This window comes from Chenopodium quinoa, unplaced genomic scaffold (assembly GCF_001683475.1).
Source record: "Chenopodium quinoa cultivar QQ74 unplaced genomic scaffold, ASM168347v1, whole genome shotgun sequence".
Taxonomy (NCBI): domain Eukaryota; kingdom Viridiplantae; phylum Streptophyta; class Magnoliopsida; order Caryophyllales; family Amaranthaceae; genus Chenopodium; species Chenopodium quinoa.
Window position 1 is genome coordinate 318,719 of NW_018744093.1, and position 21,691 is coordinate 340,409.

At 33.4% G+C, this 21,691-nt stretch overlaps 1 protein-coding gene across 4 annotated transcripts in view; it reads right to left on the reverse strand.

Moving 5' to 3' along the window:
- Positions 1-10,929: 10,929 nt before the first annotated feature.
- LOC110692103 (putative 3,4-dihydroxy-2-butanone kinase) overlaps positions 10,930-21,691 on the reverse strand; it is a 38,045-nt gene continuing 27,283 nt past the window's right edge. For 3 of the 4 annotated variants that reach the window (XM_021869088.1, XM_021869086.1, XM_021869087.1), the window contains 10 exons: positions 21,044-21,174; positions 20,877-20,969; positions 20,606-20,670; positions 19,650-19,793; positions 19,508-19,551; positions 15,225-15,308; positions 15,023-15,096; positions 14,832-14,944; positions 14,651-14,746; positions 10,930-11,454 (listed from right to left, as the gene is read on the reverse strand). In XM_021869088.1, the coding sequence (XP_021724780.1) occupies positions 11,329-11,454; positions 14,651-14,746; positions 14,832-14,944; positions 15,023-15,096; positions 15,225-15,308; positions 19,508-19,551; positions 19,650-19,793; positions 20,606-20,670; positions 20,877-20,969; positions 21,044-21,174 (970 nt within the window). In that variant the 3' untranslated portion in view covers positions 10,930-11,328. Of the gene's footprint in view, positions 11,455-14,650; positions 14,747-14,831; positions 14,945-15,022; positions 15,097-15,224; positions 15,309-19,507; positions 19,552-19,649; positions 19,794-20,605; positions 20,671-20,876; positions 20,970-21,043; positions 21,175-21,691 lie in introns of those variants that run through there. The other variant, XR_002505383.1, reaches the window with a different exon arrangement.

The following is a 21,691-nucleotide window of genomic DNA, read 5'->3' on the forward strand; positions in this document are numbered from 1 at the left end:
GAAAAGGGGAGACAAACTGGTTAGTGGAGCATAGGCTTTACATTGACCTATGGCAGCGACGGTTGGAGTTCGTTGTTAGAGGTGATCCGATGCAGGGCGTTATGGATCCTCACAATCCGTACATGGTCTGGTACAGGCGTATTACACAACGTTTCATCAACCCCAACTACACACCACCATCCACACATTACCATCCAGCATATGACGTCATTAGCGGATATGTGAGTTCTTTTATTCTACTTATTTTAATCAATTTTTAAATTTCTATATCATACAACTAACTGATCGATGATTACTGCAGGCGGCGGATGTGGTGGCGATGGTTGATGCACTATCAGTCGCCCTTGCAGACGGACCCACTAGAGCCCAGGTCGAGCGGGTGCGAGATATGGGCATGGCTACCTTACAGAGATATGGTCACGGCTATCTCGCCTACCAGCAGGACGGTCATGATGGCCACTCCGTCCATTCACAATACGAGCTCGGCCAGAGTAGCGGTGGAGGTGATCCTACGTTACCTAGAGACACAGAGGATTACATCATCCACAGTTCTGCGCCCACCCCTACCCAGGAGGACCCATCATCCAACCAGCAGACTCCCCCACTGCCCCGAGACCCATTCACCACCATTACTCATTACAGGCGGCGTCATGTTAGACGGAGGGCCGACAAACAGGATGGAGAACCGTTACCCCGAATAAATGAATTGGGATAGTATTATCTAATTTATTTGTTGGAGCTAGATATTCTAGAATGATGTATATAACACTTACAATATTAATATAATATATGTTTTTGAATGAATCTGTGTGTGGTTTGAAGTTTAATTTCCTTATTTGTCCAAATCGGACTTATGTCAGTCAAAATAGATCCTTCTAGGCCGATATATATCAAACACAAGACATTTGGGCTCCATAATGAGAAACGGGGTAGAAGCGATGGCCCGTGGTGGTAAATGTGGTGGCTCATGGTGGTTGTAGTGCTATTGGGGGTGTTCAGAGTGTTCTGAAGTGCTTAAGGGTGGCGAAAGTCCCAGGAGGTGGTGGTCGATGGTGGTGGTAAGGTTGCGGTTGGTGTTGGGGGTGGTTGTAGTGTTGTTGGGGGTGGTTGGATTGTTTTGAAGTGCATAAGGGTGGTCGAAAGTGCGAGAGGTGGTGGTGGTCGACGGTGGTGGGACGGTAGGGGTTGGTGGTGGGGGTGGTGTTGGAGGGTGGTGGCTGATTGAAGGCTAGGGGTGGTGTGTTGGGGGCTGAATTTGGAGTGAGGAGGCGGTTGGCTGCTGCAGTCCAGCAGAAAAACGCTGTCTGAGACAGCGTTTTATGTACAAAAAAAATTGTACATAAAACGTTGTCTCAGTTAGCGTCTTATGTGTATTTGATTTTTTTTTTAAATCAGAAATTAAGAAAATCACAAAAAAAAAAGAAAAAAAAAAGTCAACAAGTAAAAACGCTGTCCGAGACAGCATTTTATACTTTAAATATTTTTTTTAAGAAAAACCAGGGTATAAAACGCTGTCCGAGACAGAGTTTTACCCCAAAAGCTTAGTTTGGTAAATAAATTAGCCACGAGTACACTTTGAAAAATATTTTGCCAATAAGGCTTGTTTGGAAAAAAAATCCTGAATTTTTGGTATGGTTGCATTATTAAGAGTTGTACGTGGTTTATAAAAAAGATCATCAAACCAATATTGCATATTGAATTGAGTATTATAATCCTCACAATAGTAATATATTTTACTAATATGAAAATAAGGACACTTATGGTCAAAGTAATCCTTTGGCATATATGTACAATCAAAGTGGTAAGGTCATTGTGAAATAGTTAGAGTAATATATATTTATAGTATCTCTCTCTCTCTCTCTCTCTCTCTCTCTCTCTCACTCATTTTTTTATTTCTACAAAAAATTGTATACAGTCGGGTGGAAGGTACACTAAAAAGTATTTTCTGCTCAATTAATAGTTTTTGTTCATTTTAAAATCATAAATTTAGCAAAAAATTATCAAATGAGCAAAATCTATGCTTGAGTGCACCTACTTTTATGAGCACTTGTGTGTATATAAAGATGTTTGATTTCCCATTCTACCCTACTTATTTATATTTTTATTATTTTTTTCTTCTCTCACATCCCTTAGCTTTATATTTCCTCTTTTTTTACTTTATTTTCGTAGCTTTCTTTGCTCGGTTTAGTCTATTTTCCTCGGTTTCTCTATTTCTTGCTTGCTTTGAGTTTTTCTTCCAATTATATAGATTCTCTTATATTTCCCTTCTATTTTGTTATCTCTCTCTTCTTTCTTCTTCCCTTGGTGTCTTTTGTAGGTGCTTAAAGGTTTAACTTTGGAATGGAATCAAGAGAAGCAACAAGGAAGAAGCAAGGCATCCCGGCGCGCCTCCGGAGAGGTCGCGCAACAACTTCACAGACCGCGGGCGCTCCACTAGTCCCCGTGGGCGCTCCGAACCTTTGCACATTTTTGTCAAAATGAGGCAGGAAGTAGTCGCGCCTGACCCGCGCCTCAACCGCGGGCGCGCAACTTTTGGAGAGGGCGCGCTATTTTGGAGAGACCGCGCACCTCTGGTTCAGCTTTGGAGCAGGGCATCTGTCGCAGCCTTGCCGCGGGCGCGGAATTCAGACGCCGCAGGCGCGGCACTTACCTAGACAGGCCGCAATGTTTGTTGGTCGTCCGTACCCTTATTTTCGCGGGCGCGCAGCTTAATGGAGAGGACGCGCACGTCAGATTTTTCTTCTTTGCTTATATATACTCTTGTAATTCCCTTTTAAGGACTAACTTAAAATACTTCATTAGCTGAATTTTAGAGAGAGAATTTGGGAGAAACTAGAGAGAGAAATTGTATAACTCCATCATTTGATCTTCAATTCAATCTATTTCAAGTTTGATTTCCTTTTGATCTTCAAGTTTGGTAAATTTCTTTTGTTCTTGTTTTCATTCATTGCTTTTAATACTTGTTGTTGATGAGATTTCAATTTGATTTTGCTTGTTGAACTTGATTAACTTGATTGATTAGATTTTTGATTTGATTGCAACTATGATAATGATGATGATTAGCTTTGTTATGTTTCTTTAATTCAAGATGATTAGTGAGTAGATTTCTTAGCTAGGGTGAAGGGGAAGCATGTTTGATTGGTAGTTTGATGTTGATTTGGGGATTTTGATCAACAGATTGTTGTAATTAAATTGATTGATGAATTTGTGCATGTGTTTAGCATAATAGGATTGATCAACCTAGATTTCTAAACTTGATTGCATTGATGATTTTGATGACATGACCACTTGATTTGAGATTGTTAATTTTGATCTTGTTTGATTTGTGATTCTATTAATTTGTCATCCATAGAGGAAACCTAGCTTGACAATTATTCTAGATAGCCTTTTGAACACTTTGAATGCAATTATCGTTAGTCCTTGCAACACTTATTGGTTCAATTCACCCCCAATTTGACACCTCTATCATGATTTCATGTGGAACCTAATCCCTACCATCTTTGTGATTGATTCACCTCTATTACTTGCTTAGTTTGATTAGCCTACTTGACTACATACTCTCACACACTTTTCGAGGTAGCTTAACACATAGATTATAGTAATTGACCCTCCATTCCTCGTGGATCGACTTGGACTTGCCCCTATACTAGGAGTAGGTTTGGTTGTAAATTTTGTTGACTAGCCTAATGACCCTAGTTTCACCCTTTGTCAACTATTCAAACAAGATCCCACATGATTATGTTTTATCGTATCTATAAATCACAAAAGTAAGTCTAAATTTAATGTGTGAATAGTGTAAAAGTCAAACAGTGTCAACTAAAAAAACGGAGGAAGTATAAAATAATATTTTTGAATACTCCCTCCATGTTATTAGCTATCACATTTTGACCGGCGTAAAATATATAGGTAATTTAATTAACTTGAATGAATTAAAAGTTAAGGGGGGTAGTTGGAGTATTTAAAAATTATATAAGATAAATAGTAGAATTAATAGTTTATTAAAGAAAATTAATTTGAGAGGAAAAAATTAATTGAAATACAGTAATAGAGGGTTGGATGAGGACCATATTTAGACTAGATATAGTAGTCGCTAGAATTACTCTTAGTATTCCTAGATACTTGTAAACCTACTTTCTATTTTGTAAACTTACAACTTTTCAATACGATTTTTTTTTTCTTTTAGATAAGATGAAGGACTTTATATTATTGAACCAGCACCTCTCACGTGTTAAAGCTAATCCTGCTTTGCGTGTCAACACTTAAAAATAAAGGTAACATCTGAATCAGTGAATCCTTAATTAGGTAGATTCCATTATTACAAAATAAGCTTCAAGGTCTATCTTCACCAACCAACATAATTTTTCTTAAGCATATTTTCTCCTCACTCAAACTCCCCTGTTCTTTTTTTTTTTTTTTTTCTCAGTAGACTTTTTCATAGTCTCCTAGATGCGTTTCTAAACGCGTAAAAATTATAAAAAAATCTTTATATTAATAAAATATACAATGAGACGAATCTAATAAGACCCCACATGATAATATTATGTCTTATTGATAAATGAGAATTTATGAAGTTTATAAAATTTTAACCCATTTATTTGCAATGGGTCAAAAAAATAGGGATAAAGGGAGTACTATATGATGATCTATGTAAAGTAAAGGCGTCCATGTAACTTATTTATATAAGTAGTGCATCAACTCTTTTTAATGCAACCATGAAATACTAATTCGTAGTACACTAGACGTGAGAAAATTTTACCAAAATTTTAATCTTTAATCATGAAAATCAAATGGTAATGGTAAAAACTTAAAATCAGTACGATTAAAAATAAATGGATATTCACTAAGTATGAATCAATTATTTTGCCTTCCGTGAATATTTATTTTGCGCAATTATAACAAAACAAAGTATGTAGGTCCATTTATGATCAATATACTCATTTTAAATACTCCTAACACATTTCATAACTTGCTCCACTCGTTTTGTTTGTGGCTAGTCACATCGTGTGATCACTTATAAAAGAATAATGTAATCTCAATAATACTGGCTAAGTATCCCATGTAATACTAACCGAGTAATCCGTTTAACACTAACGGAATAATCCTATAACACTATCGAAGTAACCCCTTTAACACTGACCAAGTAACCTCTATTACCCTAATAAAATAACCTCTATAATGGTTGGCCACATGGCATATAAGAATTTGTGTTTCTTTTGCGACCATATTTTATTATTTGCTTCATTTTCTTTTTAAGAAACTTTTAACAATATTTTACTATTTTTCTCTCCACTAGTGGTCCACTTATATCATATTTTAATAATTTTCATATTGCTTTCCTCCCCACTTATATGAAATATTTTATACACGGATGTACCATGTACTCAACTAAACCAAAATTAGTTTTACTTTCTATTTGATGATTAAATAAAAAAAATTAAATGGAGCAAGTAATAAAATACGAAGAACTAATTAATTAAATTACATGTTCTTCCTGCAAACCAAAATTAGTTTTACTTTCTATTTGATGATTAAATAAAAAAAAAATTAAATGGAGCAAGTAATAAAATACGAAGAACTAATTAATTAAATTACCTGTTCTTCCTGCACTCCTTAGTCCTTATCTATACAGGAGAAGCCACATGGCTAACTTTATTGGGTATGTTTGCCACTAATCAAGGTCATTTATGAGCTGATGAACAAAACAAATCGTGTTTTTGGCTACCTTCCAGGCTTTCAGTTCACAGTTGCAGACTATATCGGTAATACATAAATCACATCCACAACATAATCTTAAGGAATAAACATTGTAAAAATAAAATAAAAAATAAAATAAAATAAAACTTGTCTTGATTTAACGGTTATATCATTTTACTAAAACAAAATATGCTTACATCATTAAAGGACACATGTCAACTTCTTATAAAAAAAATTCTTGTTAAAACTATTTTTGACATCATTATTTTTTTTCTCTATTATTTCCTCCTAAGTTTTAAGACTAAATAAATACAATACTTCTTTGTTCTTTCTAATTTAATTAATGAGATTATTATTACACTTTTTTGAATAAAGAATATTGACAACTATCTTAAATAAATAATATCTATTTAATCCGTACAACGCATGGGACTAAACTAGTTAGGTAATCTAAACAAAAAATATAAGTATGACGATGATAGTTATATCATAACACATAGTCCCTCCGTTGGGTTTTTTTTTAAGTGCCCTATTGGATGTGCATGGAGTTTTACGCTAAAGAGTACAATAATATATAAGTGGATATGGTTTGGAATATTAAATTTTAAAAAATAAGAAAGAGAATATAAATAACCAACCACTAGGTATAGTGTTAGAGGAAAAATATTAAAAAGTAATAATAGGGTCAAAAGAAATAGAGAGAATTTTAGTGGGATTTATAAATTTGGTAATAACACATCTAAAAAAACCAGTCGTTTTTTTTTTTAAAGTAAGGACCCTTATATAAAAAAAATAAATAAATAAAATAAAATAAAATGAATGGAGTATCAATTAGACCTCGCCCACTTGGAATCTTTCAAATAATCAATCTAGTTGTTTGATCCTAAAGGATTAACTTGGAGCAATATTACTCAGTGAGGTCCAATATGTACGAGAAATATTCATTGTATGACATATTTATGATTATAAACTAATAATAACATTTTCTTTTATATTTATATTTTTTGTTGACAAAGTGGAAATAGAGGCTAGCCTCTAACCGACTCAACAATAAAGCTAATACATTGCCCATAACAATTATCTTTGTAATTTATGTGTATGATCTTTATTTGGATTTTCGAATTTGTGTTGTAGTGTTGATTAGTGGCATTTATGCCATTATTTCACCCCTCTTTAGGGAGAATTTACCCTCATTTATCACTTGTTTGCGCCTTTTCTAATCATTTTTACCCTTATTTTAGTTATATTTGCTTTCTATTGTGATTTCTTCGTTTAGCTTTTCTTGTGTTTTCTATCATTTTATCCATGTTTTGCAGGTCTTTTGGGTGCTTTTAGATTTAGATTGACGAGTTATGCTTGGTCTAGGAGTGGAGAGATGCCTTATGGAGAGGGCGCGCTACTTTCCAGCCACCGCGTGGGCTACTTAGCCGCGGGCGCAGAAAGGTGACTTTGGAGGTTCCTGTAGATGGCTTCCCGCACCCCAGGAGAGAGCTCTCCATCAGATACCGCGGGTGCGACCTCCTGCTTCCTTGTTTTCCCCTGTTCTCGCGCCGCGGCCTCTCCACCAGCCACTGCGGGCACGGTGATTCAAGCCGCAGGGGCGGTCCATGGGGTCTGCTTGGCCGTACACAAATGATAGAGGGCGCGGTGCAGCTAGAGACGGCGCGGCTTAGCTTAGTTGTTTATTTCCGGATTTGTTAAGTACTATTGTAGGAAATATTTTAAAACTCAACTTTGAGCCCCACTGTGGTCATATTTTTATGCATGGTGGCGTCCAAAGGGAAGGAAGTTTGAGATAAAAGAGTCACCAACAAGTTTTAGGAACTTGTAAACCTTTCACGAGTGTAAAGGTTACACCCCATTCACGATCACGGAGATCGCTAACTCCATAGTGGTTTAGAACCATGACTGGATATATGGCGATGATGGTACGAATCCAACCTAAAAGAGATTAAACCCGCCCTAAATCGGCCTCTTCTTAATTCTTATGATATTCACGTGCGCTTTTCGATCAACATACATTCATCAAATTAATCCTAAGCATATTTAATCTTCATTGTGTTGATTATTAATGTACAAATAAATCTATTATTGGTGATCAATTGAATTAAAATCATATTAGTCTAAATCAATTTATTAATTATCTTATTAAGCGTGATTTCAAATACAAATTCCCTTTAAACCTGCAAGAAAGGTGTGATCAAGCAATAACAATCAATCATGAATAATCAAGCAACACAACAATCATCCTAATAATACCATTAATATCATCAAAATATGCATGATTAGCAAGATCCTATGCATGATACTAAATGGATTAATAACAAATCCTAGCATGTCACTAAAGAATAAAGATCAAAGCTTTATCTTAAACATGATACTAGAAATCAAAATCAACATGATATTAGAAATATTAATTAACACCCTAAACAAGATACTAGGAATCATAAAAGCATCCTAACATGATACTAGGGATTAAAATAATATTCTAAGCATGATTTCTACATCAAAATAATAATTAAGTAATCGAATTACTTACTTTGATGCCTCGCATCTCTTTCTATCAAAACAATACACACATTAGTAAAGTTCAAGAAAGATTAAACAAATAAATCAAATATGAATTGAAATATAGATTTTGGACTAAACCCTCAGAACTATCAACCTTTCACGTCGAGGTCGAAGGCAACTATGAGATTGGCTAGGAGTATTCGAGGCTCGTGAAGGACGTATGGTGTTTGATTAGGAAAAGTAAAGGATACATGTTTGTGAATGTGTCAGGATGTGTTTAGGCTAAGGCTAGGCTAGAAATCAAGAGAGAGAGAGAGAAAGAGAGAGAGAGAGAGAGAGAGAATAAGCTTTAGCTTAGAGAGGGGAAGAAATGATGATTGTTGGTGAATGAAAACGGGGTGATACAACCTCTATATATAAGGAAAAAGAGGTTCAAAGATCAGAAAAAGAGTTAGAATTTGATTCGGAGTAAAACAAAGTCCATCGCAACGCGATAGGCTTATCGCGACGCAACAAGCTTGTCGCGACGCGATGATTCTGTCGCTCAGCGATGGTTTTTAGGAAGATTGAATCCGTCTGAAATCCGACTTCCAATCAAATTGGATCAATCGAATTTTCGTACGTATTCTAATTTTATCAGAATTAAAAATTATTAAAAAAAAGGTTTTATCCGATGTAAAATCCTTAAGTCATCTTTTCAAATACAGGATAAATTAGAATCTTCTAGAGGATTCTAGAAGCTAATAATAGATCATTATGGATTTAGGATCGAATACAACCTTCTAGAAGATTTTAGAAACTTGTAATAAATCCTAGTTGGTTTAGGAATGAGGTAAGGTTGATGGACCCTCCACATGATCATTGGGTCGCAGGTAAGGCTCTGTTTGGGCTCAATTTAGTATTTTGGTCATAACTTGTTCGTTATAACTCAGATTTAGGCTTATAATATTTCGTTGGAAAACTCTTTTCAAACCCCATCCAACTACACAATTATTGGACCAAGATTATGGACCAAAATAGGCTGGTTTGAACGTTTTTATGAAGACAACACGAAATGAATAATTTTCAAAGACACGAAATGAATGATTTTGAATAAAAACATTTAAGAAAAGGTTAGAAATGGTCAAGGCTTAGAGGAAATTCACAAGCTTTGAAACACAATAAATAGACTTTTTCTTGAATTTTTGGATTATCTAATTTTCAAAATATTATTAGAGCTTTGTAGAGAGAGAAACTATTGGTATTTTAGAGAGAGAAAGTTGCTTGATCTTCAAGTTTCATCATTTTAATCAAGATTTCTTCAAGTTTTTTTCAATCTAATGCAAGTATTTCATGTTTTCTTCATCAATCAAGTTTCATAGTAGTAATCTCTTATCTCTTTCCTTTTTGTTTTGTTTGATTGCTTTTGATTGTGTTGATCTTCATCTATTTCCTTGATTTTACTTGTTTGATTGATTTACTTTGATTTTGAATCATGTTTTGTTTGGTTAAGATTGAATTCATGTTTAGAGTAGTTGTGATGGCTATTTTCTCTTCTCCAGCTTAGATTTCTAGCTAGGGAAAGGGGTGAAGATCATGATTAGCTTGGAATATGGTGATGATTGATTGGATGTTGCTTTGAGTTGATAATTTTGTGCTTAAATTGCTTGGAATTATTGATGTGCACCTTTAATTTCATCACTTCAGTACTAAATTGGATGCATGGGAATGATCTAGTTTAGTGTTGATCTATTTCATCAATTTGCTTGAATAATTGCATGGGAATGAATTATTTGGGTAGAATTTGTATTCCCTGGCATGTATCCATGTTAATCTTCATTGTTGCCTTAATTGATCATGATTGGAACCCCCTCTCCCTAGTGTTTTGTTCTTATTTCCCAAATCTAGTTGTTCATCTTCATTTTAGTTCTTTTAATTTGATTTCATTTCATTTACTTGCTTTTATCATTTGTAGTAGTTTCAATTGATCATAGAAAACAACAAAATATCAAAATACCCCTTGTTACCTTGCAATAGATTCTTAATTTTACTTTGATTGTGCATTTTCCCGTTTTCTTGAAGTTCGACCCTAGCTTGCCACTATCTTGTGTAATCTTGGTAGAATAAAAATAGGAATATAAATTGTTGATTTGATCTAGGATAGTAGACCACGACCTATTATCCGGTCATCAAGTGTAATTTTTGACATAGAAATACTTTGCTTTTTTTTTTTTAACACAAAGTTCTACTTTGCTATTAATCATATTAACTTTTCACACTCCTTCGAAACAATAAAAAAAAAATAATAATATTTCACAATAGCTAATTGGTGCTATGTTGTCTAATTTTATGTGACAATGTTGCTATAATGTCTTAAACACTACTTTGTATCAAGAATGATTTTAAAATAATTATTGATTTATACTGTGTAAATCACATACATTGACCAATAATGTTTCTTTCAAAGAAATACGTAGTGAACATCTCGAAGCAATATCCTACATGTTTTCACAAGAAGAGATTGAAGGAATAAAAATCGCTTTGGTTCTTCAAGTAAGAAGGAAAGAAGTATATTATAATTTGCATTAAGACAATAGTCTTTTTTCACATTTTCAATATACAGCCTAAAGTGTTGTTATTTTTTGCTTAATAATCCATGTTTCAAGACTCCAAGTATATGTTAAGTCCAAACATTGATTTGGTAAATTAATTAATTGATACTTTGATATAAAATTAGTAATCATGTGCAGCAACACGGGCACATAATAGTATAAAATTAAATTCAGACAAGAGTAAAACACATTCTCAAAGGAAGCCAATGGATTGTAACAGTAAAATCTGATTGATTCAAGGATACATAGAAGTAAGCAGATGAACTGATGTCAACTGCAGTTGTCATATGCACAAGATTATACATCAATTTAGCTCTGCGGCCAAAAAAAGGGGGGCAACGAAAAATCTTGGCAACAAATAAACTAGACTATCAAGTTTGGTAAAACTTCTTGACAGCCAATTCTGCTGTTCTATACCAGGAGGCAGTAGCCATAGCACCAGGATCTGGAACAGAAGGTAAATATCACAGGAAGTATAGGTTGAGTGGCCGAAAAGGGGGCAGAAAGAAAACTTTGCAACAGATGGAGTATACTATGAAGTCCGTTGAAGCTTCTTGACAGCCAAAGCTGATGCTTTATACCATGAAGCAGCAGCCATAGCACCAGGATCTGGAACTGAAGCTAGAATATCACTGGAAATATATGTTGAGCGGCCAGCCTGCAGAAAAGTACCACAAAATTATCAGACACATTTTAAGCAAAACAAGAAAATGAATCTATTGCTTTTCCAATGTTGCACCCATTTTTTTAAGGATTATTGCTATATACTCTGACATTAATTAAAGTGAAAAATTTCCTCCAAGAGTCCAAAGAGTACTAGATTCATGATTTTGTTGCATAAAACACAGTATTAGTAGGAATAGGGAATCCAACATGTTCAACCTACATCAGTAAACAGAAATTTAATAAGATATTCCCTTCACAAAATCAACTTTTAGATTATGAGGATCGTCTCTTCTGTTATTTACGTATTTGGGAAGGTATCTTCCCTCAGCTAACATAAGCCATCAATCAATTTGTTGCCTTCCTTGATACCTAAACAGGTTCTTTCTGACATAGTTGCACAATACATAGCAATGGCTCTTTTGAAAGGTTTAAGCCCATAAATATCTTGTCAAGACTCACCTTCTTCTCACATGTTAGTTATGGACTTACATCCTCACCACAGTGTTTTGTCAAGAACATGATAAGCAGAATAGATTCTGATTGTACGATAATTTGCCTCAAGTTACCAGTGTCCCTTTATAAACATATCATAAACTCATCAGTCCTGAAGGCTTGAAAACCATTACAAGGTAGGTTCAAATTCAAAATTGAATTTCTCTAGAACCAACACTACTCACATGTCCATATGCAACACATATAATGAACCAAAAGAAAATTCATGAACCAGCAGCTCAAATTGATGACCCTATCCTTCTTACCTTCTAATTTAAGACCGTTTATCATGCGAAAAGAGGAGAAAAGGAGGAGAAGCAAAAATGGAGAGTTAAACAGGGGTTTAAAAAAAAGCGTGTTTTTCTTCTTCTGAAACAAGGAAATCACTTCACAATATCTGCTTTACCATCAAATCTGCTTTACCATCAATTTGTTAGTGTCCTTGTATTGTAGAAGAAGCAACCTTGACTAGTTCCAAACTTCCAATTCTTGGAAAGGATACAGTAACTCTTTAACATAAATAACCAAGCTCAAAACTGTATATTTTTTTGCCTTTTCTCCTCTATCCTTTCTTTCCCATCTATCTCAAGCAAGAGCCTCACCGCCACTATCCTATTGGCAAGGCAATGACAACCAACCAAGTCCTCATCCTCTCCTATTATAAAGATTCATGACATAAAATCTCAGCTCTTCCCTAAATTTGTACTTTGGTCTCATCCTTTATTACAGCTACCGAAAACTGGCCATCAGTGGGCAACAACAAATCCCCTCAAAGTATAGAAAAAGCACCCACACTGTACTCCTTATCTTAATACTTCAATTTGTGAATAATGCTTTTCATGCAAGTATAAACCCTAGATCTGATATGTATGAAGAAAGTTGCCATTTGGTTGGCTAGACAAAAGAAGATGACCACATTGACCAGTACCCGTATGACTCTTTCAAGTGTCTGAACTGTACTTGCACAACTTAGCTTTTATCCCAAATCAGATCAAATCAACAAATGATAAACCCAGTTTTAATGTGTTTGTGTTCCAAAAGTAATATAGAATCCTCCAGAAAGTAAACTAAACAATCCCCTCAACCAACCAAGGAAAAAGGCAGAGTACTGCAAAGATGCCCAAGACACTGCAGTAAAATGGTTTCACTCAATTTTATTAATTATTATTTATGGGAATACATGTAGTCACATTGCCATGTACCACTTTTGCACATTCAAATTACCCAAAAAAGTTCAATTGTTTTCACATAACTTGAAAAGGCAAACAAGGTATTTGATGAATTTTAACACAAGTAAACCCAAATACAAGGTCTGATGATGGCCGACTTTCAACATGTGTGGTCTACATAATCGCACAAGGCCCAACATTTGGGTGCCCCGTGATATTAGACAATGGTTTTTATGAAAAAATAATATTTGGAAAATATTCATACATGATCATATACAAGCTTGCATAAAGAATTATTTTGAACTTAGATATCTCTAAATCTATGGTACATTGGCACTGTTCTTAAACATCATAATGAGCAATTTAGTCCACAATCTTACAGAAAACCTAAACCATTCACCACACTTTTTATTTCATCTCTTTTAAAGACCCCATAATGTCTATGAAATTAGTAGATTATATGATTTGCAAAGTCAAATGGACTTGCACAAAACCTTAGATTTTAACTTAAGAGTCAAACGGACAAATAAACTAAAACCAATTGATCAAACAGACCGAACATTGAACCAAATAATCACTAGGTTGTGTATAAATCTCACAAACTCTCAAGAGTTATATCACAAAACTTTAAAACTGTAAATCTCAATCACTCACAAACAAAACAACAGATGAGTCTCTTTTTATCAATATAATTTTAGAATAATCTAACAAAAAATTCTAAATTATGTAGAATTTAAATAGTCAAATACCTAATTAGATTAGGAACCTAATAATAATTATATACATCTTATTATTTCTGCAAGTAAACTCCAATCCTATTGCAACATTTAAGGGGTTAATAGCAGATTCCTAATGCAACATCTAAATACATGACTTATCTTCATGAAGTTGTATTCAAGCCCAATAGCTTTTTTACACACCAAACATCTTTAGCTATTTTACCAGTCTCATATCTACATATATTACAATTATCTCAAAAATGATGTTGACTTTAATTCTTGACCAATGCTACTTAAATAAAAAAATACAATAGACTTTCTACAACATAAAAAGTCAAGGACCAAGTCATTAAATTAATTCCATAAATATTACTCCGTCCGTTCAAAAATTGGTTGAACATTTTTAAGCTTTGATTTGCCCCACAGTTTTTTGAACACGTCCTTTTAGTATGATCATAGCAATTTTCAATTATTTCTCACGTTTCTTTAAAGTTCACTAACTCTTTATCACGCCCAGTTTATCCGTTAGATTAACCATAGAGATACCGCACTAAATTTCATCACATTGATTTTTCAATTAAAATAATAGTTGATAACCCAACAGCAACTATGATCCTATAACTATGTGTAGTGATAAGAGTTTGAAATAATGTGGGATAGAGGAAATAAAAATTGAAAGATTTTATAATAACATATCTCATATTTTTTTTCTGGCATTTAAATGATTATAAGTACAAAAACTCTAAATTTTTTTAAACAACCCTGGTGTGATTAAGGTTTAAAAGATCAAGCCATTTGAGAAAACAACCTGTGCAGGCATGTCCTTGGTAGACATTGCACCACTAATAGCAGCTTCAGATGAGAGAGCAAAAGCATCGACAGGATCATCCCCAGCATTTAGTCTCTGCATGTAATGACAGAACATTAGTTCAGCAGGGAAGGATCTAACTTTAATGGTTCAAAGAGAACACATTCAATCGAAATTCAACCTCTTGAAGTAATTCTGAAGCTGGAATAAGAGCATCTAATAGTGTGCGGTAGCCAGCACTCGCCCCTCCATACTTACTCACAGCAGCAATAGCGGCCTGAAGTGCCAACACCCCTAATAAATAGCAGTTGTTAATGAACTCATATCTATGAATCCTATGATTGACATATTTAAAACAAATTTCAATCTTACATTCTTTAGATGTAACTGTGCCCTGGTTGGTAGACTTCAATTCAGCATATGCTGCCTTGAAGAGGATGTCATATCTGTTTCAAGAATAAAGCTCAAGTCTCAGTGCTTAGAGAGACCAAGAAAACAAAAAAAAAAAAAAAAACATGAACTTGTCCATGTGATAAGGGGAAGCTAAGATAAGTAGAAAGGAAAACTACCATACATTATACCACTTGTCCCTCCCATGACCCTTCTAATAGAAGATCCAATCTCCTTTACAGTCTCTGTTACATCATTCAAAGGATAACTAGATAAAAATAACAAGATATAAAAAGTTAGAATCTGCAACAATTCTTATAAACTAATCATGATAAGAGTTTTTATTAATAACAAATCAATACTATATTTAATAACAAGAAGATTTCAAGGAAATCTAAAGTGCCAGGTGGCCTCTTTTAATTTTAGGTTTAAAAAAAAAAAAAATTCATTCAATTTTCTCTTCTCTGTATTTTTTGTTTCCCAATCGACGCTACTCCGTATTATAGTTCCTTCATTAACTATTTACAGATAAATTGTTTGAAAATTCTTAACTGCTACCTTAACAATCCTCTTTATCTCTCCTCACAATCTGCCTGATTCTTCAAGGTTAGTTGTAATTTCCTTCCCCTTAATTTCTCATATTTTCAGTCACATTTTGTGTTTTAATTTTGTCCGAACTCTTCAATTTTTTATTTATTTATTTATTGTTATTTTTTTTTTTCTGATAATGGTGTTGAATGTTGATGGTGTTGAGGCAACAATTTTTCAATAATGTGGCTTTAGGGTGCATGCCTATGATATATGAATTCTGTCTAGCAAAGTTTATACTTTCATAGATTGGTAATGAATTTCGTTTTTCTTCTCCAATTCAAATAAAGGTATGAATTTAATCTTTAATCTCTTCTTACTACCATTAATAATATTAATTTGGGGTAAAATACTATTTTTCCAGCCTTTTCTCTTCCTGATTTGGAATTCAATATATTATTTTGATGAACTCCTCTGTTATAATCCTTTGTTATAATGAATACTTTTTTTTTTTTTTTGAAGAATTTTATAATGAATACTTCATATTATATACATTATTTATAATTTTGAACATTTTGACATTAATTTTTGTAGGCTTTTGTTCCATCTTCATTTGATAAATATTTTATTGTCTACTTCGAAAAATGCTCTTAATGTGTTACTGTATTATTTTGACATCAATTGTAGGAGGATATTGCTGTTTTTTTTTATAAAAAAAAAATAAAATAAGTTTTTTTTTCCAGAAGGTTCTCAGGTTTTTTTTTTTATTACTCCGTATTTTTTTAAATCAAATTCTATATGCATTGGAATCTAATACGTAACAAGGATGCTAACCTGTTTAACTGTGACCAACAACTAAAGGAATGCTTTGTATTGAAATTTTACTTTGGGTTCCTTTCAAGTCTACTTATACTATTGTCCCAAATTAATTTCTTTTGCTTTTTCTTTTTCTTTTTTTTTTTTTTTTTTTTTTTTTTGACGAGAAACTAATTTCATTTTCACCGTGCATGATTTTTATTTCTAATTTGGTTTGTTTCTCTATATTAATTTCATATTATGATGATGGCTTCCATATTTCTATCATATAATAATGGTAAAACAGTTGTATGCTAGTGTTGTTAATTCAGGTATATGGGTGAGTTGTGTCTAGTTGATTAGTTGGTTAGTCATGTCAGGTTTTTTTTACACCATTGTTATTATAATACTATACGAGTAAACGACATTTGTGGGATTTTGATCTAATTTAAAATTATGATTCATTTGATGATTGGAGATCATCCAATTTGTTCGTGTAGGGAACTTATGATTGAGTGTATGATGTAGTTTTTCAGGTGTGTATTTGTTATTGACATCACATTTTTCACATTTGATCTCTTTGTTCCAATTAGTAGTCCTACTTGCAGGGGATTACAAAGAGAAAAAATATACAAAATGGCTCAATCTGATAACAAGTCAATAAATTGGTTCATTGATTGTGACTGTAATTTAGACTGTAATGTTGCATCATTGTTTTTCTTTTATTTTTCCCATTGTTTCTTAGATATTTCATCCATAGAAGATCATAAAGTTACAGTTGGTTTTTAAACAAAAAAAAAAAAATACTATCAAGTAATAAATTGCCAAGAATTATTTACGATATAAGGTTTTCAAGATAAATAGATTGCTTTAAAAGGGTTTTTATTCAAGTGATACGAGGAGACGATTGGGCTTTAGATATGAGTTTTGATAGGAAATTATGCATGACTTTTTGAGTCCTAAGTTTTTACTGCTAATGCCAAAGCTTTTAAGTGCAGGTGAATCAACAATACAGGAAGAAAGTGAATGTCAATTTTGTGACTTGAGGAGAAAAAAAAATTATTATAGGTTTCATAGGATCCATTGATTTTTAGTTTCATTTGCTGAGCTTTTTCTATTAGCTTTCATGATTATTTCTAATTCAAAAGGCTCACAAATAATTGAAAGATATCATTTAGATGAATAAATATCACAATTGGCAATGCTTAGCTTAGGTTTAAGATTGTAGCAATTTGTTTTACATTATAAAACATTGGATCTCCTATTGAAAATGAAAATGTTAATTATATATGATGTATATATGGTACCATATGTTTTAGAATTTTTGTTAAAGATTTGGATTCATACCTTGCAATATTCTTAATTAATTTCATTCTCTTACTACATTAAAAATTTTAATTACATATACTTTGAGTTAAATTCAATCCATTAGCAATTTAAATATGCAAATGAACAATCCTTCCAAAAAAAAAAAAAAAAAAAAAAATAATTAACAAAAAAAAATAATTAACAAAAAATTTAACCCGTGCATTGCACAGGCTAAATACTAGTTACATTCATAAGAGGAAGGACCAAAGGCCCACTAAATTTTTGGAGGAAGTACGTAAATGATATGCATTGCCTTACAGAACTACTAGTAATAAAGAATTGATAGTTCAAAAAAAAAAAAAAAAAAAATAAGTCAATAAAAAATCACAATGCACTATCTTTGTACTGCTGCTACTCTGCTAGCACATTGAACTCCTACCAGTTATGAAACTCAGACTAAGAAAAGTGTAAGAATCAATAATATAGCAAGAATCTGTGATTTAATATAGTGGGGATAAGGCAGCATGAACAAAATTAGGATTTATAATTATAGATACCGTATGCAGGGACATCACAGGACATCATCAAAGATTTATTTATTTAAATAACTAGTTAAAATTGATCTACTAGTCAAGATTCAGAGGAATCTGAGAATCTCTTCCGGGTATTTATGTCCTTTTTTATAATATGTTTCTTTGCTTATTATATATATACATATTTTATCAAATACTCAATCAAAATAAAATATAGATGAATAATTAATTTGACCAAATCAATATAGCCATCTAAATATTGATGCATTTAGAGAAAAAATTTGAACTAAAACGGCCACTTTACCAAATAAGAAGATAGACCTGTTCTATTGGTCTCAGAACCTATGATTAGATTAAATGTAAACTGAGCATTGACTGATGGAATTCACTTCCAATCTGAGGCCAACTTTCCCCTCATAAATTCTTTTAAACAAAAATCCTACCCTAGTCTACTGGTATATGAAAAGAAAGGAGAGAAACAAAAGATTGGTTAGAAAAAAACAATAAACAAAAATAATACAGCACTCTCCAAGGCTTCTTCTAATCCATTGCTTGCCTGAGCTTTCTGCTATGCATTTCTCGTATCACTTTTCCCACAATCAGCTTAAGACCAACATTTAAAGTGACAGCTATTATAACCAAAAAAAATTGAAAAAAAAAAAAACCCTCATAAGTAAAGATCTATATGACCTTTCTCACCGATACTTCTAAGCTAAGTACCAAAACATTGACAATCAAACGCTAAGCTCAGTTGCAAGCCAAAACAACTTTAAGAAAACTTGAATCACCACAATTTTGACAGGACAACCTCACAGCACCAGTAAAACCTGAGTATCTGACAGCAGAGAAACTAAGCCACAGCATTGAACACTCAGCATAAATCTAGATCCTCTCAACCATTTGACACCAATCTTTGATGTATCATTCTTGTTGTTTCAAAATCTTACATTCTTTTGTAATCGAGATGGGAATATATGGACTTCCTTTATCTTTTATTCTTATAAGGATCACTGCAATACTAAGCAAGCTTCACCTGAAAGGTTTCCCCACCCGCCCCCTCTTCCTATCCCCATGTATAGTTGGCTCCCTCAACAATAAATCGTAGGGTAACAACACCAAGCATAGAAGAACAAATACCAACTATCATACTGCAGCTGATTAAATCTTCCATGATAAAGGGCATCAATGAATGCATAAAACAGCTAAAAGAAATGCGAAAAATAGCAGCAGGAAAAGCAAATATGAACCACTTATAGCTTCGTAACACATAAAAGATATTTCAAGCAAGTCATAAGTAACTTACTATTTTTTCATGTCTTCTAAAATTGCAGAAGCACCGCGAAACATCTAGAACACTCAAGTTATTAGAACTGTGTGGTGCACATCTCATAGTTGCAAGCATGTAAGATACAATGATACATAGAAATTAAGAAGGAAGTACATACAGTAGATCCACAATCACCATCACCAACTTTACTATCCCATTCATTAAGAGCATCCCTCATATTGATCAATTCACTGGCTGCAGCTTCAATAGCTACCTCAAGAGTATGACCTTGTTCACTTAATTCTTGTGGCCGAGTAGAGAGCTGGTGAATCAAAACCACAGTTAGCTTCATAAATAGATAAATAAAAATGGGTATTTGGAAATCGTGGTACATAGCTTGCTAAAATACTTTCAGTTGATAACACTGCATGAGCTAGTACACACCAATGATGACTGCAGTTAGTTTATAACATAAGTCCATGGTGGTCAAGAATGGAACTGCCAGAGGCTCAAAGAGATTGGTTTTGCTAGGTTAAGAAACATTATAAGAACCAGTGTACAGCTTGTATAGAGAGAAAAGAAACACGATCCACAATTAAAGTTGCAAAATTTTCTATCGGGTGATGTATCGACTTTGGATTACAATAGAATTATAAAGATCACTAAACTCTTCACTTCCAGGTCTATAAATGCAACTTATGATCAACGGTATAGCCAGAAGAGCCTCCTAGAAATCTAGAATTCATGGATAAAGCTGCATATAAATGAGAATCAGGCCACCAAAACCTGAAGGTTAGTTTAAGGAATTGGAAAAATAATACTAAAATAAAATGGATCCCAGACAGGAAAATGTGAAGACACTGACCATAATATAATTATAAACTCGAAAAGACCATTTAAATATGACAATATTTAAACATCTCCCTTGCTACAAATCAAATAAAAAATGGAAAGACTTAAGATACAGTTCCAATAACTCGTATATTTTAAACAGCTTTATGAATCCCTTCCTAGAACATGACAAATTATAATTTGCCAGAAAATGGAATATATTCAAACCAACACTGACAGGAGCGTCAAGGAGGGGCCTATATCCTCAGGCAATACTCAATTTCTAATAGAAGCATGACATACCTCATTGCACTTTAATAATGGAGATTGTGGAACTGGGACAGGAATCTTTGCAGGTGGGCGGTTACCTGAAAAATAACCACATGTAATGAAGTACATGGAAAGGACGTGATTTATTGATTGCCGAAACAGCTAGTGGGTTTTGACAATGATTTCTAATCAAGTAGAGGAAAATTAACAAAAGATATATCTCTGTATTTATCTTAAAGGTCGGGAATCAGATTAAGCCAAAAAGAATAAAAAATAAAATAAAACACAATTTCGAACCATTTACCATCCAAACCAACAGGCCAGGCTGGAGCCTTTGTTGGAGCATCTAATCGTTGCAGAATTCCTTCATCAACCTTCATGACAGTAATTGACAATCCTGACAGCATTGGAAAAATCAACCACAAAAGAATTACCCAAATAAAATACTCCTTTGCTTCAATAGGACCCTACCTGCCATGTCAAGGGAAGTCATAAAAGAGCCAGTATACACTCGATCAACAGCAAGTCCATGTTCCAACTGCAACCTAGGAACAGCTTTTCCTGCAGCAACCATCAGTTCAATCACAGGAGTGGCACCCAACCTGTGACATAAGAACAGATCACAAAATGTAATGCAACAGCAACGTAAATAACATGATAACGTTATCAATGCTTTCAAAACTTTAAATGAGTGTTCCTGTCTCCATGAAGTAGACGAAATCTAGAAAGCAATAAGCAAGGGATTAGCTATCATAAATGTGATAAGCACAATGAGGTTCCACGTTACACAAACTTGAAAGCAGACATCTCTATAATAGAGTTAGTTTGGGTAGTATTCAGTTATTCACAGATTAATAAAAGCAGAACAAGTCACACTAAAATTGTCTTAACAAGACATCTATCAAATAATTATGATTTTTTAAGAAATAAAATAAAATCCACACTACATACCAGTAGATCAGTAACATTGTCTGAAAGATAAACATTCCTAAGCTCCTCTTAACTAGTATTATCGTGAAAATTCATTAATTAAGGTAGAAAGAACAAAGACTTATACATGGCATATCAAATCTATCAATACCCAAATTTTTAAAGAGATTGTAGATGACATATACAGCA